Source organism: Rhinatrema bivittatum, chromosome 19, assembly GCF_901001135.1.
Source record: "Rhinatrema bivittatum chromosome 19, aRhiBiv1.1, whole genome shotgun sequence".
Classification (NCBI taxonomy): Eukaryota; Metazoa; Chordata; class Amphibia; order Gymnophiona; family Rhinatrematidae; genus Rhinatrema; species Rhinatrema bivittatum.
Genome location: NC_042633.1, coordinates 7,796,298 through 7,821,731, shown reverse-complemented (window position 1 = coordinate 7,821,731; position 25,434 = coordinate 7,796,298). Strand labels below are relative to the sequence as shown.

At 48.1% G+C, this 25,434-nt stretch overlaps 1 protein-coding gene across 1 annotated transcript in view; it reads left to right on the top strand.

Moving 5' to 3' along the window:
* The window catches only part of LOC115081109 (extracellular calcium-sensing receptor-like), a 116,626-nt gene that overhangs the window by 19,718 nt on the left and 71,474 nt on the right, over window positions 1-25,434 (top strand). Inside the window, exon 4 of the mRNA XM_029585622.1 lies at window positions 11,588-11,815. Coding sequence (XP_029441482.1) covers window positions 11,588-11,815 — 228 coding nt within the window. The remainder of the gene's footprint in view (window positions 1-11,587; window positions 11,816-25,434) is intronic.

Below are 25,434 nucleotides of genomic sequence, written 5' to 3'. Positions count from 1 at the left end.
TTCTTTGCATGTTGTGATAAACTTTCTTACATTAATGTAAAGTTTATCCAAAGATGTTACTATACATCAACTTTGCAGACACAGGGGCCTTCTCCTGACAATCTGATAAAAGGCATCACAGCCTACAAACAACCCAGGTTCTCTAAGGACAAGCAGGATGGTAGTCCTCACACATCGTCAGATGGAGCCCGGCATGGAAAACTTTTGTCAAAGTTTCTAGAAACTTTAACAGGCACACTGAGCATGCCCAGCATGCCGCCAACTATGTGTCCATGTGGGGTCCCTCTTCAGTCTCTACATTTCTGCGGAGCTGTTCCTCATAGTTTTAGAGCTCATGCTTCTTTTTTGAGAAATGTGTTACTTTAAAGTGGTTTTTTGCCTTCCACACATCACACAGGGTCCCTCATACTCCTCGGCCTGCGATCATTAAGTTTCATGAGTCATCACGGTCGATTGCTAATGGCATTCCCTCCCGGTGCCCGACGACCATCAACCACACGTTGTACTCTTTTTCAAATGGCATTGACCGGCTTCTGATGGTGCCCCCAGTGCCCCCATTCATGTCCATCACAGACCCCCACAGGGTCTGTGTCCATTGTCCTGGGGCCTCCCCCACGATGTTTGTGTCTGTGATTTCTGTGCCCAGATGACCCTGAAGGGTCTTCGGTCCCACCTCAATAAAATGGAAAAACCTTTTGGGTCCAAGCATTCGGAGCTGTCCTCAGCATCGGGAACATCCACTCTACTTGGAAAGGAGCTCCCGGCTCCTACTCCATCAGGTTCTCCTCCCCCCATCATGCCTGGTCCTGAGATGAGCACAGGGGACCATTAGTTGTCCCTCTCATCTTTTCCCAGTCTGGTTCCTTGACGTCGCCTTTGGTATTGGGAAAGGACCGCGGTATTCATCGAGAAATATCTAAGAAGCATCGGCATTGGTCCTCTTCTTCCACAAAACCAGACCATGAAAAGGCATCAACCTCAGTGCCTGCCACGAAGCGGTCGAGGGTGGAGGAGGCCATTCCCTCCATTCCCTCCGACCCCACCGATGCCTCCAAGTGGCCTCCACCGACACCGGTGGATGGCTCAGACACGCTTACACAGGGGTATGTACCGATTTTGCCAGCTCCTCCTCAGGCCGTGCTCTCCTCGCCAGCCTTGGAGGAGGAGTTAGGCACGTGCAATTGGCAGTTGGCCAGGCCCTGCAGGGCTTTTAGCCTCTGGTTTCCCAAGTACTGCCTCTGATGCAAGAGCCTGCTCCACCGGTGCTTGCACCCTTGCTGGAGCTGCTCAATGTTCTTATCGGTATTTTACCAACACAGCAGGCTCTTGTGCCCCAAGTGTTGTGGTTTAACTGTTTAGTGGACCCTTGGGCCGGCCTGCCGGAGACTAGGGTAAGGTGGACTATAGTCTCCGTATGAGAGGGAGCAGGCCAGGAGGCAGACTCCAGGCCGGGTGAAGGAGCTGGTCTTCACACAGGGAGCCCGTACTCCCCAGGAGGAGCCTGTGGGAGTCGAGGGATTAGGGCTAGGAGAACAGAAGAGGTGTCTTCACCCTGGAAGCCGAGACTCCCCCGAGACTCCCAGCCCAGCCACTGGGACTTAGGAGATCGGTGGTGAAGTCTTCACCCTGGAAGCCGAGACTCCCCCGGGAGGAGCCCGTAGGAGCCCGGCCACTGGGACTTAGGAGAGTGAGGACGCTGTGAAGATGAACTAGGATCAAGCAGGTATCTTGGCTAGAACTGAGGCACGGCACAGAAGCAGGAACCAGGCTGGGACTGAAGCAGGGTACTGAGGCAGGAACCTGGCTGAAACTGAAGCAAGACACAGAAGCAGGAACCAGGCTGGAACTGAAGCAAGATACTGAGGCAGGTACCTGGATGGAACTGAAGCAAGACACAGAAGCACTAACAAGGCTGGAACTGAAGCAAGACACAGAAGCAGGAATCAGGCTGGAACTGAAGCAAGACACAGAAGCAGGAACCAGGCTGGAACTGAAGCAGGACACAGTAGCAGGAACCAGGCTGGAATGGAAGCAGGCTACAAGCGAGACGTTAGCGAACTCCGAGGCACACAGCAACTAGGAACCGCAAGGTAACCTCATTGCAAGGCGTCTGATAGAGGCAGGCGCCGACCTTACATACCCGCCGGCATCTGACGTCACGGGAGCGGGTGGAGCATTGAGTGGCGGGTAAGGGCCTATATCTTCAGCCTGTTTGCACACGCACGCGCCTAGGCAGAGGGCGGCTGGCTTCGGCGTCCCGATGGCGTCGTCCCCACGGGCACACCACCAAACAGGCCCGGAACCCGGCGAAGCCCTCCAGCGAGACTGGACTCGATGCCAGGAGCCAAGAGGTAAGGCCCCGGTCGTTAGTGCCGCGACCGGGACCGCAACACCAAGCGCCTCCACGGCCCATGGGCGCACCACTGCCACTGCCACCAGCCCCCATACCAGTGAGCAACTCGTCCGAGGAGCGGCTTGGAGATGCATGGTTCTATCTCACCTGCCAACTCTCCCAGGGATATTGGGGTCAGTTCCACCAATTCCTTCAGTGCCCCTATTCCCAATGATGCCATCGGACCCCATGTCACCCTTGCAGTCTCAGGACCTCCTGATGCCCCTGGCACCCCTACCAATTGTTAACAGAACAGGACTCAAGGCACAAAATGCTTGAGATCCTACAATTCATGGATGCCCAAAAGGAGGTGGTGGCGGTGCCAGTCCATGATATTTGTGAGCCGCCTATGGGCTCCATATTAGGTGCTACAACCCAAGAAAGAGATCTAGACGTCATAGTGGATAACACATTGAAATCATTGGTTCAGTGTGCTGCAGCAGTCAAAAAAGCAAACGGAATGTTGGGAATCATTAGAAAGGGAATGGTGAATAAAACGGAAAATGTCATAATGCCTCTGTATCGCTCCATGGTGAGACCGCACCTTGAATACAGTGTACAATTCTGGTTGCCGCATCTCAGAAAAGATATAATTACGATGGAGAAGGTACAGAGAAGGGCTACCAAAATGATAAGGGGAATGGAACAGCTCCCCTATGAGGAAAGACTAAAGAGGTTAGGACTTTTCAGCTTGGAGAAGAGACGGCTGAGTGGGGATATGATAGAGATGTTTAAAATTATGAGAGGTCTAGAATGGGTAGATGGGAATCGGTTATTTACTCTTTCGGATAGTAGAACGACTAGGGGGCACTCCATGAAGTTAGCATGGGGCACATTTAAAACTAATCGGAGAAAGTTCTTTTTTACTCAATGCACAATTAAACTCTGGAATTTGTTGCCAGAGGATGTGGTTAGTGCAGTTAGTATAGCGGTGTTTAAAAAAGGATTGGATGAGTTCTTGGAGGAGAAGTCCATTACTTGCTATTAAGTTCACTTAGAGAATAGCCACTGCCATTAGCAATGGGCACATGGAATAGACTTAGTTTTTGGGTACTTGCCAGGTTCTTATGGCCTGGATTGGCCACTGTTGGAAACAGGATGCTGGGCTTGATGGACCCTTGGTCTGACCCAGTATGGCATTTTCTTATGTGCTTATGGTCTTATCCCATCTTGGTGCCACTGGTCAACAAAAAACAGATGAGGTGTACATAGTCCAGCCATCCACTGGGTTTGACCGCCGTTAACTCCCCCACCAATCAGTGGTGGCAGAGTCTGCCCTAAAAATGTTTAAGATGATTTGTACCCATGTTTTGGCTCAGGCAGTCAAGCCCATTCTGCCCAGCCAACAGGGCAAAGGGTTATACTCCAGGTACTTTCTAACCCCCAAGAAGACGGATGGCTTCAGGCCCATTTTGGAACTGAGAGCTCTAAACCATTTTTTGGTAAAGGATAAGTTCAAAATGGTCTCACTGGGTACCCTAATTCCCCTTCTTTGAGCAGGAGACTGGCTCTGCTAACTCGATCTAAAAGACGTGTATGGTAATATCCCCATTTTTCAGGTGAATCGGCAGTACCTACGATTCCTAGTCAATGGATAGCACTATCAGAATCATGTCCTTCCTTTTGGTTTTGCATCTCCACCTTGGGTTTTCACCAAGTGTCTGGCAGTTATCAGGGCACATCTTTGAACGTGGGGAGTTCATGTTTCCCCTACCTCGATGATTGGCTCATCAAGGGCAACTCCCAACAGGGGCCTCAGAGTGCCTTGCATCTGACAATTGACACCTTGGAGACCCTGGGAATCTTGATCAAATATCCCTAATCCTATCTCCAGCCATCCAGGTAGCTGGACTTCATTGGGGCATACCTGGACACCATACAGTTGAGGGCTTTCCTGACTCAAGACAGGGTAGAGACCTTAGCTGCTCTTGCCCAGCAGGTCTCTGACTGCCCACATTTCTCTGCTCATCAATTTCTCCAGGTGCTGGGCCACATGGCGGAGATGGTACATGTCACCCATCATCGCTATACATGCGATGAGCACAGTGGACACTCCACTCTCAGTGGTATCAGGCATTGCAGGATTTGTGTGTTCGCATCCTTGTCTCGACCAACCTACGGCAATCCGTTCTGTGGTGGACAATCCCCCCGAACCTGGATCAGGGTTTTCCTTTTTGGAGTGCTCAGTCTCAGGCTATGCTCATCAACAATGCTTCTCAGATGGAATGGGGAGCGCATGTGCTGGGCCATCGCACCCAAGAGCTCTGGTCAGATGTGAATCGGTTTTTTACTCTTTCGGATAATAGAAAGACTAGGGGGCACTCCATGAAGTTAGCATGTGGCACATTTAAAACTAATTGGAGAAAGTTCTTTTTCACTCAACGCACAATTAAACTCTGGAATTTGTTGCCAGAAGATGTGGTTAGTGGTTAGTATAGCTGTGTTTAAAAAAGGATTGGATAAGTTCTTGGAGGAGAAGTCCATTACCTGCTATTAATTAAGTTGACTTAGATAATAACCACCGCTATTACTAGCCACAGTAACATGGAATAGACTTAGTTTTTGGGTACTTGCCAGGTTCTTATGGCCTGGATTGGCCACTGTTGGAAACAGGATGCTGGGCTTGATGGACCCTTGGTCTGACCCAGTATGGCATGTTCTTATGTTCTTACTAGCTGTACCCGGCCACACGTTGCAGTGGCTCAGTCAGATTAAATGGAAAAGAAAGAAAAGAGAAAGCGCACGTTTCTAATATCTTTAATTTCACAATGCTTGTGGGTTTACAATATTTTTTGTTGTTCCATTGTCTGTGCAGATATAGAGATTGTGAGAAGCAATCCGTGTCTAGATGTAAACCGCATAATTCTAGAAATGAAAAAGAATGAAAAAAGAAAAAATAAACTATACTCAGTAAATGAACGGTATGGTAAACGACACAGCTCAATTCCAATGCAATGTCACATGAAATAATTAAATCAAAATGAAAATAAATCAAAATCTATGAAAATTCAATTTAATAATGCAATCGGAAAATTAAAATGGAATCGTAAAATATTTAGTACAAGACATTAAGCCTGTTAAAATGGGCGAGATTTTTGTCCCCTCTCCTCCTACGTCTTTGCTCTGCCCCACTCCTCCCCCCCCCCCCCCCAGCACCACAAAGGGCCAGAGGCGGCAGCAGTGGTAGGAGCTGCAGCGGTGGCTGAGGGAGTATCTCGCGAGGCGTAAAGGTCCTGCCATCCCAACGCCCTCCCCCCTTCCCCGGTGGCGGAGAGACAGGCTCAGACCCCTTTCACTCTATCCTTACAGGCCCCAACTCCTTTGCTCTCCCATTCCCCTCTACACTCAACCCCTTCCACTCTAACCTATAAGTGGAGAGCTGGGGGGGTTAGAGACTCTCTCTCTCATACAGCCCCCTACATAGGCTTCCTCTCTCTCTCTTGCACATACACTCTCCCTCTGTCCCTCACACACTCATGCCCAATCCCTCTCACACATACGCAATAGGGATGTGAATCGTTTTAGGACGATTAAAATTATCGTCCGATAATTTTAATATCGTCTTAAACCGTTATGGAACACAATACAATAGAGATTCTAACGATTTATCATTATAAATCGTTAGAATCGTGAGCCGGCACACTAAAACCCCCTAAAACCCACCCCCGACCCTTTAAATTAAATCCCCCACCCTCCCGAACCCCCCCCCCAAATGACTTAAATAACCTGCGGGTCCAGCGGCGGTCCGGAACGGCAGCGGTCCGGAACGGGCTCCTGCTACTGAATCTTGTTGTCTTCAGCCAGCGCCATTTTCCAAAATGGCGCCGAAAAATGGCGGCGGCCATAGACGAACACGATTGGACGGCAGGAGGTCCTTCCGGACCCCCGCTGGACTTTTGGCAAGTCTTGTGGGGGTCAGGAGGCCCCCCCAAGCTGGCCAAAAGTTCCTGGAGGTCCAGCGGGGGTCAGGGAGCGATTTCCCGCCGCGAATCATTTTCGTACGGAAAATGGCGCCGGTAGGAGATCGACTGCAGGAGGTCGTTCAGCGAGGCGCCGGAACCCTCGCTGAACGACCTCCTGCAGTCGATCTCCTGCCGGCGCCATTTTCCGTACGAAAACGATTCGCGGCGGGAAATCGCTCCCTGACCCCCGCTGGACCTCCAGGAACTTTTGGCCAGCTTGGGGGGGGCCTCCTGACCCCCACAAGACTTGCCAAAAGTCCAGCGGGGGTCCGGAAGGACCTCCTGCCGTCCAATCGTGTTCGTCTGTGGCCGCCGCCATTTTTCGGCGCCATTTTGGAAAATGGCGCTGGCTGAAGACAACAAGATTCAGTAGCAGGAGCCCGTTCCGGACCGCTGCCGTTCCGGACCGCCGCTGGACCCGCAGGTTATTTAAGTCATTTGGGGGGGGGTTCGGGGGGGTGGGGGATTTAATTTAAAGGGTCGGGGGTGGGTTTTAGGGTGTTTTAATGTGCCGGTTTTGCGATTTTACGTTTTTTCGATTTTTCACGATTTTTCACGATATTTTACCCCCCTAAACGGCAACAATACGATTCCCTCCCCCTCCCAGCCGAAATCGATCGTTAAGATGATCGAGGACACGATTCACATCTCTAATACGCAATCCCTCACGTAGTCTCCTTCTCTCTCTGGCACTCACACTCACCTTCAGCGCACATTAACACACTTCTCTCTCACACAGTTAAAACGGGCGATATTTTTGTCCCCTCTCCACCTAAGTCTTTGCTCTGCACTCGCAAGAGCTTGCAAAGTTCCCCCGCCTGTTGTGTCTGGGAAAGTGAGGAAAACACTCCATCCCCCCCCCCCCTCGCAAAGGGCAGGCGGCAGGCACTGCAACAGATTTGGGACACGTAGCCTAGCTTACTTTGCTCTTTCTGGGAGACCTGTGTCTGTAAGAAATCTGATCGGGGGCTTGAGAGGGAGGAGGGAGCAGGGCTCTGGCTTTCACTTTCGTGACGGTGCTTTGCTGGGAGTGGGGGTGGAGCGATGCGCATGTAAACTCTTTCTGTGGTGGCTGAGACCCACGGGCGGCTTGACAGCACTGCCTTCCCTCCCCCCCCCCCCCTCTGCAGTTGCGGGATATTTACTTGGCTTCTCTTATCTGCGGGACTAAGGGGGCAGGGGAGGAAGGCGAGCTGTTCTCTGTTCAGCTCTTTGCGCTTTGGCTGCTGCAGGATGCAGCTGCTTGTGATCTCTTCACAGCGGCTTTCTACTGCATTTGCTCTGCTCCGGCCATCCCATCTCCCTCCCCCCCTTCCCCGGCAGTGGACGGACTGGCTCGGCGACTCTTCTACCCTTTCCTCCTCCTGTGTGTAACTGTCCGGCAGTCCCTACTCCCTCCCCCCTTCCTCAGCGGTGGAGGAATGGGCTGAGCCATTTCTCGGAGCGACGACTCGTCTGCCCTTTCCTCCTCCCCTCCATGACACCCAGCACGTAGCGCAGAGCTCAATGGTCCGCACATGCGTGGTAGAGCTGCTCTCTACTGCGCATTTGCGGTCCGTCAGTCAAAGCCCATTTATATTGTAGATAGCGTATGTTGCTTTTACATGCAACAGATGGCGCTGTTTTTCCCAAAAAGCATGTTTTTACCTGTCACAGGTGTGACATCTATATAATATAGGTATATAAAAAGACGCGCGTATTGGAATGCAACGTTGTGTCAAAATTACAAAGCAATCGGTGAAGAACTTTCAGAAATATAAGATTTTGAACAAACGAACATTTACATTTTTATTTATATAGATGTCAGTTCAGGAGTCACAGCTCCAGATCAATCTCTTGGAGCTACAAGCGATCCACTATGCCCTGCGGGTGACTGTTCCGTGACTTCCTCGTGAACAAGATAATTCTGGTTCAGACCAACAATCAGGTGGCCATGTGGTACCTGAACAAACAGGGAGGGACAGGGTCATTGCCTCTCTGTTGTGACTGTTGCTGCTCGACGCCCTCATTCCGCCCTCTTTACCTCTGTGGTGACTCCCTCCGGGTCTTATGGACGGTTAGCTGCTGCAGCGTCTTCTTGCCGTCTCCCTCCAGCGTCCCCGGACTGGCACGATGCTGCGGATCCGCCATGTTGCCTGATGACGAAGGTCGCACACACGCGCACTCCAATTAATGTATCAGCAAGGGTGCGAACCTCGGGGGTGTCCCCCTGGGATGACGTCATCCGCTTCCAATATAAAAGGTCTCAGTATTCACTAACGATTCGAGTTAGCAAGGGGATTGCTGGGGATTGCTTAGGCTTTTCTTGCAAGCTACTCTGCCTCCTTGTACTTACCAGGGGTACCCGCTCCTCGGGGGCCTCGCTCTCTTTTCTTTATTTCAGATTGCCGATAGGAACCGGTACTCGCTCCTCGAGGGCCCATGTTCCTGAACACTCTGAAGATTCTCTACTGCCTGGAAGCGATCACAGATACAGACATTTGTGTGTTACCATCGCTCTCTCAGAGCTTTCCATGGAACCAGGTACTCGCTCCTCGAGGGCCTAACCCTTTCCAGCTACTGAGCTTTCTTAAGACCTTATGTGAGTTTTGTCATCCAGTTCTGGCTATGAACACAGCATACCCTGTCTACTCACTATCTATAGTTTCTCTACAGCTCAGCAACCCTGGGATCGCTGTTCCAGTTCCTGAGGGACTTCAGCCCTGCCGGGCATATCAGCTCAATACTGCCACCTCTGGTGGTTCTACTATCCTGTCTAATAAAAGAACTATCTGTGTCTGTCTCCATATCCAAGCCTAGCCGGTGGTCCCTCTCAGGATATCCTCTAGGGGGCGCAGTCATCTGCCATCGGCCCAAGGATCCACCTATAGACATTCCTCTACAGCTGGGTGCCCTCTCCAAGCACTCTGCTGGTAACAGATTGCTACTCCTTCCCCATCAGGAGTCTTCAGCTACAGATTCATAACAGATTGCTACTCCGCAGTCTATACCTTAACTGGGGCAAGGGGCTGCTGTACACTTATCCACCCATTCCTCTCCTAAGCAAGACACTCCAGAAGTTGCGGCAGGATCAGGGCTCCATGATTCTGATTGCTTCCTGCTGGACCCTCCAGGTCTGGTTCCAGACTTTTCGGGACATGGCTTTGTGCCCCCCAATATGGCTGGGTTTGGCTCTGGACCTCATTACCCTGGACCAGGACAGGCTCCATCACTCCAAATTGTGGGCCTTTGCCCTCACGGCCTAGATGTTGACCAGATCACAGCAGAGGCCCTCGGCCTGTCGGAGGGGGTATCTCGTGTCCTTCTGGCATCACGAAAGCTTTCCATTAGAAAATCCTATAATCTAAAGTGGAAGCAGTTCTCTTTCTGGTGTGAGGGTCACGGCCTAGATCCCTTCTCTTGCTGCCCTTCGGCACTACTAGACTATTTGTTATCGCACTCCGAGTCAGGTCTGCAGGCCACGTCGGTGATGGTTTACCTCAGTGCCATAGGAGCTTACCATCGGGATTCAGATGGTTCTGCAATTTCTTCCCATCCACTAGTGGGCAGATTCATGAGGGGCTTACTACAACTGCAGTCCCCTTCTTGCCCCCACCCCCACCCCCTCGGCGGTTTCCTGGGATCTCAACACAGTCCTCTTGCAACTCATGAAACCTCAGTTTGAACCGTTATGCTCGTGTAACCTAAAGTACCTCTCCTGGAAGGTAATCTTCTTGCTTGCGGTTACATCAGCTCTCAGGATAGGTGAACTGCAAGCTCTGGTGTCATACCCGCCTTATACGAAGTTTTGTCATGGCAAGGTGGTCCTACGGACACACCCAAAGTTCCTTCCCAAAGTGGATTTAGAGTTCTATCTCAACCAGTCCATAGTGTTGCCTTTTTTTCCTGAGGGATCATACTCACCAAGGTGAGCATGCCCTGCACACATTGGATTGCGCTTCCCTTTTACATGGAATGGACAGCACCCCACCGTACCTCCACTCAGCTTTTAATCTCCTTTGACAGAAAAAAATTAAGAGTCACTGACTCCAAGCAAACTCTATCCCACTGGCTAGCGGATTGCATTGTTTTCAACTACGCACAGGTGGGCTTGCAACTTGATGGCCACGTTAAAGCTCACTCTGTCTGGGCCATGTCGGTCTCGGTGGCTCACTTGCAGGCACTACCCATTCGTGAGATTTGCTCAGCAGCATCCTGGAGTTTCCACCACATTTTTGCCTCGCATTATTGCCTGGACAAGGATGGCCAACAAGAAAGTCATTTCAGACAGTCCATCTTTATTTATTTATTTATTTATTTACAAGCTTTTTTTTACCGTCATTTGGAACTAGCCATCACAATGGTTTACAAATAGATATAATAAGAATAACAGTCTGCAAAACAATAAAAGAAATATAAAAATCAATTAATAATAATTAACAATGAATTAATAAGAGAATAAATTAGACAAGTTTATCTTAGTTAAAAAAGCTATCTGGATATCATCAGCATAGATAAAGTATGTTAGGCCTAAACCAGACAGAAGTTGACATAGTGGGAGAAGATAAATATTGAAGAGGGTCGCTGAAAGAGAGGAACCCTGTGGGACACCTGTGTCCAGAGTTAATGTATCTGACTTGTTGGAATTGAAGTGTACCAGGAAAGTTCTATTGCTTAGGTATGAAGTACACCATTGTAAAGTTGACCCAGTAAAACCAATTTCAGATGGCCGGCGCTATCTTTAAAAATGGCGCGGACCATCCATTGCTCCTACCATGTGACAGTGGCTGGCCAATGGCACGGATACCCTGTCACATGGTAAGGGCAAAGGCCATCGGCGCCATTTTGATTAGTGGCAGCCGATGGCCCGAGAGCGGGAGATCGCTCCCGGGACCCCCACTGGACCACCAGGTAACTGTAAAAAAAATTTTGGGGGGGGGGTCGGGAGGGTGGGGGAAGCTAAGGGATTAGTTTTAAATGGTCGGGGTGGGTTTTTTGTTTATCGCCTGCGGCGAAAAAAAAAACCACGATGTGAATCGGAACCGGAATCAGAACTGATTCCGGTTCCAATTCACATTTCTATCATGCTGTTCTGAGCTGTCTACAGAACTCTGCTGAAACCTGGAGCAATTTTAGTGGTCTGTGATGTGTTTCAATTATAGTGAGCAATCAATGAGAAACACCTCTACAAATCTCCTCCATGAAGGCAAGCTGCCACTGAATAAAATCAATGTATCTCTTTTTCTCGGTACAGATCCTGCATTACATATGGAAGGTGCATTTCCAGAACCCCATGGGCCAGGAGATTTTCTTTGACCAAAAAGGCAACCAGCCAGTTCCTTATGATATTCTGAACTGGCACCTATCTTCAAGTGACTCCTTCACCTATGTAAACATCGGCCACTATGATTCTAGAGCAGCTAGTGGCCAGGACATCAAGATCAACATCAGTGCGATTGTGTGGCATGACGACTATACACAGGTTAGGTGATACTTCTCTGTCTTCACAGATAACAAATTGATAAAATGCTCAGAAGTAATGATGGGAGGAGCCTTCTTTAATCTTATTGAAATCCATTTGAATATTTGACCTGGATGGACTTGATCAATCAAATTTAGGTTCACATTGCTTTGAATCCAACTCTGATTTATTTTTCATTAATTAACAGATGTCTGGGATCACCACTCCATATTCCAGGAGTTTGCCAGTCTTTATTTTGGGAAGGCTTTTATGAAAAGACATAGAAAAGGTTAGCAGTAGTCAACAATATGTTAATAGTATACTTTGGTAACTAAAGAGAGGTATTACTAGTGGAAGAAGTGAAGTAATAATACCTCTGTACTGTACAGATCTCTGGTGTAATCTCATGTTGAGTATTGGATGAATTATGTAAACTACACCAACAAAAGCCAGAGACAGTTCAAGGAAGGATCAATAAAATGCCCAAAAAATGGTGCATGGCCTGTCTTGTTTTATTTATTTATTGACTGCCATTCCAAGGGCATGGCAATTTACAATAATACATTCTTAATATAACATAACTTCTATGTAATACAATTATGAAATAAAAACCACTATAAAGTACAACACACCATAAAATAAAAAAAATATGCACTACAATAATATACATAATACAATAAAATATAAACTGGAATAAAAGCTATCTTGACCATTCTGGTAAATGTAATGTTTGCCTGTTTGATGTTATCCCACCATCTTACTTGTAACAATCAATATTTAATTATACTATCCTTAAAAGTTAGATTAAAAAGCCATGTTTTCAAACTCTTTATAAAAATCTTACTGTCGAAAATGTTCCCACCCATGAGCCAGCAGTGTAGTCAGGAGAATCTCACAGGCAGGAAGCAACAGAACAATATCCCATAAGAACATAAGAACATGCCATACTGCGTCAGACCAAGGGTCCATCAAGCCCAGCATCCTGTTTCCAACAGTGGCCAATCCAGGCCATAAGAACCTGGCAAGTGCCCAAAAACTTAGTCTATTCCATGTTACCGTTGCTAGTAATAGCAGTGGCTATTTTCTAAGTCAACTTAATTAATAGCAGGTAATGGACTTCTCCTCCAAGAACTTATTCAATCCTTTTTTAAACACAGCTATACTAACTGCACTAACTACATCGTCTGGGAACAAATTCCAGAGTTTAATTGTGCGTTGTGTAAAAAAGAACTTTCTCCGATTAGTTTTAAATATGCCACATGCTAACTTCATGGAGTGCCCCCTAGTCTTTCTATTATCCGAAAGAGTAAATAACTGATTCACATCTACCCATTCTAGACCTCTCATAATTTTAAACATCTCTATCATATCCCCCCTCAGCCGTCTCTTCTCCAAGCTGAAAAGTCCTAACCTCTTTAGTCTTTCCTCATAGGGGAGCTGTTCCATTCCCCTTATCATTTTGGTAAACCTTCTCTGTACCTTCTCCATCGCAATTATATCTTTTTTGAGATGCGGCGAACAGAATTATTCACAGTATTCAAGGTGCGGTCTCACCATGGAGCGATATAGAGGCATTATGACATTTTCCGTTTTATTCACCATTCCCTTTCTAATAATTCCCAACATTCTGTTTGCTTTTTTGACTGCCGCAGCACACTGAACCGACGATTTCAATGTGTTATCCACTATTTATTTATTTATTTATTTTTAGTTTTTATATACCGATGTTCCTGTATAGAATACATATCGCACCATTTTACAAGGAACTGAAACTGTCGCCAAAGTGGAGGACCTGCAGTGGAAAGGGCGCGTTTCCTCAGTGAGGGGCAGATTTTAAAAGGCCTGCACGAGTAAATCCTTCCAGATTTTACGCGCGCAGGGCCCTCGCACGCCAGCGCGCCTATTTTCCATAGGCCGCTGGCACGCGTAAAGCCCCGGGACGCGTGTAAGTCCCGGGGCTTTCGAAAAGGGGCGGGATGGGGCGTATCCGGGGCGTTCCCGAAACGACGCAGCGTTTTGGGGGCGTGCCGTGGCATTTCGGGGGCGGGCCCGGGGGCGTGGCGCCGGCCCGGGGGCGTGGTCGAGGCCTCCGGACCAGCCCCCGGGACCGGAGGACGGAGCGGGGCTGCTGGCCGGTGCGCGCAATGTTACGCCTGCTGAAAGCAGGCGTAACTTTGCCGACAAAGCTAAGGGGGGGGTTTAGATAGGGCCGGGGGGGTGGGTTAGGTAGGGGAAGGTGGGGGGAGGGCGAAGGAAAGTTCCCTCCAAGGCCGCTTCGAAATCAGAGCAGCCTCAGAGGGAACGGAGGCAGGTTGCACGGCTCGGCATGCGCAGGCTGCCGATTTTGCACAGCCTTGCGCGCGCCGACCCCAGATTTTATAAGATACGCTCGGCTACGCACGTATCTTATAAAATCCAGCGTACTTTTGTTCGTGCCTGCTGCACGAACAAAAGTACGCGCTCGCGTATCGTTTGAAGATCTACGTCTGAGGTTTTTGCCGGCTGGGTGTGTAGCATGTTCTTGTAGGCACTTCTTATCGGTCTTTTAGTGATGTGTTGCTGCAGTTGAAAAGTTAGGTTGAGGGGAGAGATGTTGTGTAGGGCCTTGTGTACCATCATAAGGGTCTTAAAGTGAATCCTGAATTTAATAGGCAGCCAGTGAAGGTTCTGGAGGATGGGGGTGATGTGATCCCTTTTGCTGGTGTTTGTAAGGTTTCTGGCTGTCGCGTTCTGGACCATCTGAAGTGGTTTGATGGTGCTAGCGGGAAGGCCCAGAAGGAGGGAGTTGCAGTAATCCATTTTCGGGAGGATGATGGATTGTAGTACCAGGCGGAAGTCTCGGAAGTGCAGAAGTGGTTTTAATTTTTTTAATACTTGCAATTTAAAGAAGCATTCTTTGGTAGTATTGTTTATGAACTTGCTGAAGTTGAGTTGGTTGTCTAGTAGCACACCCAGGTCTCTTACTTGTGATGTTTGGTCGATTGAAGTGATAGAGCATTGGGTGGAAGTTGAAGTGATAGAGCATTGGGTGGAAGTTGGAGGGTTGAGCGGGATGCAGTTTTCTGGGGCTATTAGGAGGATTCTCAGTTTTGTTGGTGTTTAATACGAGGTTGAGGCTGGTGAGTAGGTTGTTGATTGCTGAGAGGCAGTTGTTCCAATAAGACCACATTTTATGGAGAGATTCAGCTATAGGGATGAGGATTTGTATGTCATCCGCGTATAGGAAGTGTGTTAGCTTGAGGTTGGTTAGTAGATGGCAGAGTGGGAGGAGATAAATATTGAATAGAGTTGGTGAAAGGGATGATCCTTGGGGTACCCCCAACTTTGAACTGATAGGGTGTGATTCTTTGTTATTGATCTTGACCTTATAGAACCTGTTTTCAAGGAAAGATTTGAACCAGTCAAACGCCGATCCTGTGATGCCGATGTCAGCTAGACGCTGAAGGAGGCAAGTGTGGTTCACGGTGTCAAACGCTGAGGAGAGATCTAGTAGTACGAGTAGGTAAGGTTGACCTTTTTCAAGATTAAGGAGGATGGTGTCTGATAGCGAGGCTAATAAAGATTCGGTGTTCAGAGACTTTCGGAATCCAAATTGGTTTGAGGTGAGGATGTTGTTTTCTTCTAAGAATTCGGATAGTTGTCTGTTTACAACCTTCTCTATGATTTTGGCGATCATTGGCAAGTTTGCTCTGGGTCTGAAGTTGGCTGGGTCTCCGGGAGGAAGGTTGGGTTTTTTGAGTAGAGGCTTGAGCATAGCAAGCTTGAATTGATCAGGGACCTGGCCTTGCGACAGAGAGCAGTTTATGATGTCTGCTACAGGTTTGGCAATGATGTTAGGGATGGAGAACAGCAGATTGGATGGGATGTGGTCTAAAGGATGAGACGAAGGTTTCATCTTCTTAAGGATGTTTTCAATTTCTAAGGCAGACGTCAGCTCGAAGGTGGCAAGAGAAGCTGGGGATGAATTATGTTGTTGGAGGGTTGAGAGCGAAAGTTGAGAACCGGAGGTGGATGAGTAATATGGATGATGAGAGGGCCCCTTGAGGGGAGTGATGACGGAGGTGATTTTTCTCTCGAAGTAGTCTGCCAGTTCGTTGGCTTTGTTGGTAGCTTGATCGTCTGGTATGAGGGGCGTAGCTGGTTTTGTGAGAGCTGATACATAGGAAAACAGAGCTCTTGAGTCAAAGATGAAGCGGTGGATCTTTTTGGAGAAGAAATCTTTCTTGGTTCTGTTAATGACGTTTCTGTATGAGTTTAGGCAAGATTTATAGGCTAAGAGGGTTGTTGTGGAAGGGCAATTACGCCACCTGTGTTCCTTACATCTGAGTTCCTGTTTGAGCGACTTCAGTTCGGGGGTGAACCAAGGTTTCCTGTTGTCCTTGTCCGGATAGAGAGTTTTCGTGGTCATGGGGCACACTTGATGTGCGACCTTGTTGGTAATGTTAATCCACGATGTTGTGGCTGTGTTGATGTCTGAAAGGTCAAGGTGAACTAGCTCCTTGGATAGATGGGAGCTGAGGAGTTCTCTGGTGCACGGTTTCCTGAGGGAAACTGAGGTAGAGTGTATTGCTTGAGGAGGGTGCTCCTTAATCTCTAGTGCAGAGGTGATGATTCGGTGGTCTGTCCACGGTACCGGTAGGCATGTTGGGTTGGAATGGGGCCGTATTCCTTCATTTATGAAGATCAGGTCTAACGTATGACATGCTTTGTGGGTGGAATCATTGATCATTTGTCTGAAACCCATATGGCTGAGTGAGGTGAGTAGGGTTTCGCAGTTAGTGGAGCGAGGTTGAATGTCCACGTGAAGGTTGAAGTCTCCCATTAGGATGGCTGGTTTTCCAGCATTAAGGTGTTTTGCAGCAAGTTCAATGATGGGGGATGGGTATGCCTCAAGTATTCCTGGGGGAGCATAAATTAATCATATTAGTAGGTGTTTTGATTTGAAGAGAGCAAATTCCAGATTGGCTGAGGTATTAGTGACCTGAAGGGTCAGGCCTAGCCCTTTTTTGGCTGCTAGGAGCAGCCCTCCTCCTCTTTTTTTGAGCCTGGGAATAGATAGGAGGTCGTAGGCTTGGGTGGGGAGCTGATTTATTAGTACAGTGTCTGAGGTTTTTAACCAGGTTTCTGTGATAGCACAGATGTCTGGTCTAGTTTCGGAGAGGAGGTCGTTGAGTATGTGCGTTTTCTTGGAGATAGATTGCGCATTGAATAAAGTCAGTGAGAATAGTGCCAGGCCGAGTATTTGGGTGACGGGCGAAAACGAGATGGAATGAGCCTCTGTTGGCGGTTGAGAGAGTGCGTGTAGGGCTTAGGAAGTCTCCTCAGGTGGTTGTAGGTAATGGGAATGGTGAAGGAGCGCATGGTAGCTAGAGAGGTGGGCGAAGAGCCACGGGCAAAATTAGAGTAGGAATGGTTATGGAGGAGGCTGTGATGGCCTGCTGAGCACGGTCGCTTATTAGATTGCTGGAAAACGAAGGGCTGCTGGATCTTGAGACTGGAGCCCAATAAAGTAGGATGTTGGGCAATGAATGAGGCGGAAAGATATTGGGCAGGAAGGGTATGCAGAAGGTTCCACTCGGGGCTCCACGAAGGGGCGCACAAAGGGGCCTGCCCCTTTGACGTGCTCCTTCAGTGCGCTCCTTCAGCACGCGATGCGCGGTGCGCAGCGCCGGCATGGCTCGGGGATTTAAACCCTCTCGAGCCGCGCTGATAGGCTGGCCGGGCGAGCACGGTGATTGGCTGCACTCGGGGAGAGTGTGGACGCTCGTGGAGGCCTGCTATCGGATGGGCGGCGCAGGTAATAGAATCTCGTGGTCGGCACTTGGATCCGTCGGGGGGAAGGGAGATTTCAAGAGCCTTACCCCGGCGGGTCTGGGCGCCGACTGCGCAGGCCTTCCCTTAGTGCGATCGGCAAAGCAGAAGGACGCCTAGATCTCTTTCTTGGGTTGTAGCATCTAATATGGAACCTAACATTGTGTAACTATAGCATGGGTTATTTTTCCTATATGCATCACCTTGCACGTATCCACATTAAATTTCATCTGCCATTATGATGCCCAATTTTCCAGTCTCACAAGGTCTTCCTGCAATTTATCACAATCTGCTTGTAATTTAACTAATCTGAACGATTTTGTATCATCTGCAAATTTGATTATCTTACTCGTCATATTTCTTTCCAGATCATTTATAAATATATTGAAAAATAAGGGTCCCAATACAGATCCCTGAGGCACTCCACTGCCCACTCCCTTCCACTGAGAAAATTGTCCATTTAAGTTTCCTGTCTTTTAGCCAGTTTGCAATCCACGAAAGGATATCACCACCTATCCCATGACTTTTTACTTTTCCTAGAAGCCTCTCATGAGGAACTTTGTCAAACTACTTCTGAAAATCCAAGTACACTACATCTATCGGTTCACCTTTATCCACATGATTATTAACTCCTTCAAAAAAAGTGAAGCAGATTTGTGAGGCAAGACTTGCCTTGGGTAAAGCCATGCTGACTTTGTTCCATTAAATCATGTCTTTCTATATGTTCTGTGATTTTGATGTTTAGAACACTTTCCACTATATTTCCTGGCACTGAAGTCAGGCTAACCAGTCGGCAGTTTCCCGGATCACCCCTTTTGGCCAGCTTGGGGGGGTCAGGAGGCCCCCCCAAGCTGGCCAAAAGTTCCTTTTGGGCCGAACGAGCGTTCCGGCGTGACCCCGTGGGGAATCACGTGACGCCGCGTCACTCCGATGTGGCACCGACGTCACGTGCTCCTCGCAAAGAATTTCAGAAATGGCGTCCTCACTCCTCGCTGGATCACCAGGGAGTTGTGGTAAGTCTTTGGGGGGGGGGGGGATTAAGGAAGGTGAGGGGTTTAAATTTTTATTTTGGATCAACAATCGCGATTTCCAACGTATTCGACATAGCTATGTTGAATAAGTTGGAAATCCGATCGTTTACGTCTCATCACTTTTTTAAGTTAAAAAAAAAAAAAGTAGCGTTTTACATTTAAGTTCAAAACGAATGCACATCCCTAGTAATTATAGCATGGGTTATTTTTCCCTATATGCATCACCTTGCACTTATCCACATTAAATTTCATCTGCCATTTGGATGCCCAATTTTCCAGTCTCACAAGGTCTTCCTGCAATTTATCACAATCTGCTTGTGATTTAACTACTCTGAACAATTTTGTGTCATCTGCAAATTTGATTATCTCACTCGTCATATTTCTTTCCAGATCATTTATAAATATATTGAAAAGTAAGGATCCCAAAAGAGATCCCTGAGGCACTCCACTGTCCACTCCCTTCCACTGAGAAAATTGCCCTTTTAATCCTACTCTCTGTTTCCTGTCTTTTAGCCAGTTTGCAATCCACGAAAGGACATCGCCACCTATCCCATGACTTTTTACTTTTCCTAGAAGCCTCTCATGAGGAACTTTGTCAAACGCCTTCTGAAAATCCAAGTATACTATATCTACCGGTTCACCTTTATCCACATGTTTATTAACTCCTTCAAAAAAGTGAAGCAGATTTGTGAGGCAAGACTTGCCCTGGATAAAGCCATGCTGACTTTGTTCCATTAAACCATGTCTTTCTATATGTTCTGTGATTTTGATGTTTAGAACACTTTCCACTATTTTTCCTGGCACTGAAGTCAGGCTAACAGGTCTGTAGTTTCCCGGATCACCCCTGGAGCCCTTTTTAAATATTGGGGTTACATTTGCTATCCTCCAGTCTTCAGGTACAATGGATGATTTTAATGATAAGTTACAAATGTTTACTAATAGGTCTGAACTTTCATTTTTTAGTTCCTTCAGAACTCTGGGGTGTATAGCATCCAGTCCAGGTGATTTACTACTCTTCAGTTTGTCAATCAGGCCTACCACATCTTCTAGGTTCTCTACTTCAATGGCAGGGGAGAAAGTCAGATACTTCACTTTCAATGCATATCCAGCATAGCTCTCTGCTTCAATAGCAGGGGGAATGAAGAAAAGTGGATCTATATACAGACAACAACATCAAGGACTGAATTACATAGTCTGGGTAAACAAATAAGCATGGGTGTAGCTTGCTTATCGCGGCGGTTACTACCCCTAACTAATTAAGCTAGATATCTCACTTAGATGCAGTTCCAACACTGTTCTCTACATTAATGGCAGGGCTGGAAGGGAAATAGAACCAAAAGGTTACTAAGGGCCAAGAGTAACGCATAAGTATGACAAAAAAAAAACCAGTGTGAAAACTTGCTGGACAGACTGGATGGGCCATTTGGTCTTCCTCTGCCATCATTTCTATGTTTCTATAAGAACTTCACTACTGGAAGCCCGAGGTCCCCCCGGGAGGAGCCCGTAGGGACCCAGGCCGCTTGGACTTAGGTGGGCCTCGCAGGGTCTTCTAGAGAGGTGGAAGTCCGGCGTGCCCACAGACAGGTGAGGGGCAAGATCAGGTTCGAGACTAGAGATCAGAGTCCAGAGGACAGCCCGAAGGATGGTCAACAAGGCAGAGATCAGATACCGGAGGTCAGACGAAGTCACAGAGAGGCCGAAGTCAGCAGACAAGTGGCAGTCAGGTGAGTCGAGGAACAGGAAGAGGTCACAGGCAGGCAGCAGGCAGAGAGGTGGATCAAGAAGCAAGCTGGGGTCACCACCAAGAGTCAGTCCAAATGTACTAACTGGGGGAGTACAGGAACAGACAGGCGATGAGACAACAGGGCGATGGAATAGGACTGGAGGATAAGCATGGTCAAGCAGCAAAGGTCAGGTTCCGGAGGTCAGACACGGTCAAAGAATAAGCAGAGGTCGAGGTCAGGTGGCGGTCAAGTGTGGTCGAAGAACAAGCAGAGGTCAAGATAAGGCAGCGGTCAAGCATGGTCGAAGAACAAGCTGAGATCAAGATCAGGCAGCAGTCAAACGACAGGATCCTAGAGACAGGCAGAATAGCAGGAGCCCAGACAACTATGGAAGAAGCCAGTTGCAAAGGCAAGCTCTGATTGCAAGAGCTTGCCTTAAATACTCCCGAGGGAGTGACAAAATCAAAGGGAGCCTGGAAGCCCTAGCGCGTTGCGGCCCCTTTAAATCTCGGGAAAGGGCACGCGCGCGCACTCTAGGGAGACTCTCGGCCGGAACGGGGCTCGGAGTCGGGAGGACCGCGTGAGGACCGGTGGTAAACGACGACGACGTCCCCGCCGTGCCGCGCAGTGAGAGGTGGTCACCCGGACAGAGAGCACACGGTGAGAAGAGCCAGCCACGGGTTCCGTGGCCGGACTTCGGCACAGTACCCCCTCCTTAAGGCCCCCCTTAAGAGAGGCTTGTGGCGTGGGATGCCCATTCTCCTTGAGATAATGGGGGCCTTTCGCTTGAGATTCCCCAGAATATGGGAGAAAAGGTTTTCTCAAATTACTCTGAGTTCTGGTTATATCTGGAGATAGGCAATGCTTCTCCATCTCTGGTCGTAGAAGGGTTTGAAGCTCTCGGACCTTGTCTTTCTTGGAAGATAAGAGAGGTAAAGGACCTGCTACAGCTTGTTTATGTTTCCTGATAAAGGTTTCACGTCCATTCGTCTCCAGGGTCTTCTGATTTTTCGGGTAAGAGCAGGAGTTGGTATGAGCAGCTTCAATCGGGTCTAGGCAAGACTCAGGACATTGAGGTCGCACTGGATGAGTTCAGCTGTGACCCAATTAAACTGGGGTTGATGTTTTTGTAGCCATGGAAGGCCCAGAATAACTGGATTAACTGCTGTGGGAAGGACATAGAAGGAGATGAGTTCTGTGTGATCTTGGCCAACACTTAATGTAAGTGGTAGAGATGTCTGGGTCACTGCTCCGGGAAAAGAGTCACCATAAACCAATGAGAGAGCCATTGGTGATGATAATCCTTTAGTGGGAATCTGGTACTGGTCTACTAAACTCTATTGAATAAAGTTGGCCCCGGCTCCAGAATCCAGTAGAGCCTGAGTATTAAACCTGGTAGAAGAGCTCTCCACTGAAGTTGATAAAAGAAGCAATGGTGAGGTCATAGTGAGACGGAGGGGTATTGACCCTGTGATTCCCTGGCGGGAAGAAGGTTCTCTCTTCGCAGGGCAGCGAAGACTATGGTGGCCCTGGTCTCCGTAATAGAGGCACAGGCCCAGTTGGCGACGGCGGGATTTCTCTGCTTCTGATAGATGGGCGCGACTGATTTGCATTGGTTCTTCAGTGTTCTCTGCAGTCAGGAACTGGTTTTCAACAGTGGAGAAAGATGTCCTCGAGCGGTTCTTCAGATTGAGTTGGTTCTCTTGGACCCGCTCTTGACGTCATCAGTCCAATTTTCGTACGAGATCAATTAATTCCTCGAGAGACACAGGAATCTCTTGAGCGGCGAGTTCGTCTTTTAATCTGGGTGCCAATCCTTGCAAGAAGATAGCATGTAGGCTATTCCCTTGCCAGTTGAGTTCCGTGGTCAAGGTGCGAAACTCAATGGCATACTCAGATAAGGAACGATTCCCTTGTTTTAATTGTAACAGGTCGGAGCCCATCGTGGGAAGTCTGCCAGTTTCATCAAAGACTTGTCTGAAGGCGGACACGAATTGTGGGAGGCTGGCCAGAAGAGGGTCGGAACTTTCCCAAAGCGGGGAGGCCCAAGCCAGGGCCTTACCCTCCAGGAGAGACAAAATGAATGTGGTCTTGACCCAGTCTTTGGGAAAAAGGGTAGACTGTAGAGTGAAGTGCATTTGGCACTGGTTCAGAAACCCACAACATTGTTTAAAGTCACCTACGTAACGAGGCGGTGTAGGTAAGGAAATGGGTGACCTTCCTGGGTCAAGAATTGGCGCAGGTATCGCCAAAGGCTGTAATGGAACATTCAAACAGTTCAGGAAGTCCTGTCGAGTATCCAGGTGATTCATATCCGCTACCACTTGATCCAATTGGGTATGTAGGCATTCCAGAGAAGCGGATAAATCTTCAACACATCATTGTTGTTATTGAACTTTAGAAGCCAGGCCCAGGATGGCCTGTAAGGCAGGAGACTCCGCCAAGTCCATGGCCTTTGCAACCTGTTGCGCTCGGGCGTGGACCCTTGGTCCTGTGGTAGTACAGGGACTGTCCAAAGGGGGCAGAGCATGGAGGGAGATAGAGGCAGACAGAGGCAGAGAAGTGCTTCACCACTGAAAGCCCAAGGTCCCCCCACAAGGAGCCTGTAGGGACCCGGGTTGCTTGGACTTAGGTGGGCCTCGCAGGGTCTCCTAAAGAAGTAGAAGTCCGGCGTGCCCACAGACAGGTGAGGAGCACGATCAGGTTTAAGACTAGAGATCAGAATCCAGAGGACAGTCCGAATTTTCTGCTCTCCTCCTCCAGAGGGGAGGAGTTAGCTATCTGTGGTGCTTACCTCGCCAGGAGGGCAGAGGTAGTAATTAGGGGTGTGCATTCTTTTTGACCGCATATGTAAAACGCTACTTATATTTTTTTTTTAACTTAAAAAAGTGATGAGGCGAATACGAGCGGATTTCCAACTTATTCAACATAGCTATGTTGAATACGTCGAACCGCGATGTGCGCGCTTTCTCGCCGCCATTAGCTGCAAGCTCGGAGCCCCGGATTACCTCAAAATGGCGGCGCCCCTGCGGTAACCATGCCAACCTGTCTGACCCTTTCCTGTGAGTCGCAGTGACTCACAGGAAAGGGTCGGACAGGTCGGCATGGATACCGGAACGCAGCGAATCTGCGTTCACGTTTTCAGAGAAGCACTGAATGCAGCGAATCGAGCTGTCATTCAGTGCTTCTCTGAGGATTTCCTGACGAGCCAGCACTATAAAAGCAGCAGCAGCACGAGGGCTCACGGACATTTTCAGCGATTCTGTGGGGAGGTGGGCTGGGTGGCAGGGGCAGGCTGAGACAGGCTGAGGCAGGCAAGAAAGCAGAACCAGATTTGATAGACAACACAGAACAGATTCTGTGTTAGGCTAACAAAAAAAACAACTGAACATTGTTATTGACAATATTGAGTGAGTCTGTTGCTTTTATGCTGTGAAGTGCTAGGGCTGGGAGTACTCTGCCTCATATCTACTTAAAAGCAAGATAGACAAACAGACTTAACAACATTGTCCTTGAGTGGTTCTGTGCTGGGTGGGCATTGCCAGGGCTGGGAGTACTCTGCCTCATATCTACTTAAAAGCAAGATAGACTAACAGACTTAACAACATTGTCCTTGAGTGGTTCTGTGCTGGGTGTGCAGTGCCAGGGCTGGGAGTACTCTGCCTCATATCTACTTAAAAGCAAGATAGACAAACAGTCTTAACAACATTGTCCTTGAGTGGTTCTGTGCTGGGTGTGCAGTGCCAGGGCTGGGAGTACTCTGCCTCATATCTACTTAAAAGCAAGATAGACAAACAGACTTAACAACATTGTCCTTGAGTGGTTCTGTGCTGGGTGTGCAGTGCCAGGGCTGGGAGTACTCTGCCTCATATCTACTTAAAAGCAAGATAGACAAACAGTCTTAACAACATTGTCCTTGAGTGGTTCTGTGCTGGGTGTGCAGTGCCAGGGCTGGGAGTACTCTGCCTCATATCTACTTAAAAGCAAGATAGACAAACAGACTTAACAACATTGTCCTTGAGTGGTTCTGTGCTGGGTGGGCAGTGCCAGGGCTGGGAGTACTCTGCCTCATATCTACTTAAAAGCAAGATAGACAAACAGACTTAACAACATTGTCCTTGAGTGATTATGTGCTGGGTGGGCAGTGCCAGGGCTGGGAGTACTCTGCCTCATATCTACTTAAAAGCAAGCTAGTTCTGTGTGCACTGCACACACACACACACATTCAGTGCATTGCCAGGCAGGCAGTGAGGCAGTGGGCATTGTAAACAGACTGAACATTGGCCTTCAGTGAGTCTGTGCAATTTGTTATTTTAAACTGAGCATTGTCCTTGAGTGGGTCTGTTCAATTTTGTTATTTTAAACAGACTGAGCATTGTCCTTGAGTGGGTCTGTTCAATTTTGTTATTTTAAACAGACTGAGCATTGTCCTTGAGTGGGTCCGTTCATTTTGTTATTTTAAACAGACTGATCATTCTTCTTGAGTGGGTCTGTTAATTTTGTTATTTTAAACAGACTGAGCATTGTCCTTGAGTGGGTCCATTCATTTTGTTATATTAAACAGACTGAGCATTCTTCTAGAGTGGGTCTGTTAATTTTCTTATTTTAAACAGACTGAGCATTGTCCTTCAGAGTTGGTCCATTCATTTTGTTATTTTAAACAGACTGAGCATTGTCCTTGAGTGGGTCTGTTCAATTTTGTTATTTTAAACAGACTGAGCATTGTCCTTGAGTGGGTCTGTTCAATTTTGTTATTTTAAACAGACTGAGCATTGTCCTTGAGTGGGTCCGTTCAATTTTGTTATTTTAAACAGACTGAGCATTGTCCTTGAGTGGGTCCGTTCATTTTGTTATTTTAAACAGACTGAGCATTCTTCTTGAGTGGGTCTGTTCAATTTTGTTATTTTAAACAGACTGAGCATTCTTCTTGAGTGGGTCTGTTCATTTTGGTATTTTAAACAGACGGAACATTATTATTGTGGGACAGTGGGCAGTGTTACCACTAGTACTCAGTGACATTAAATCCATAATGTCAGGGAAAGAGAGATGCAAGCGGCTTAGTGGGACTGGCAGC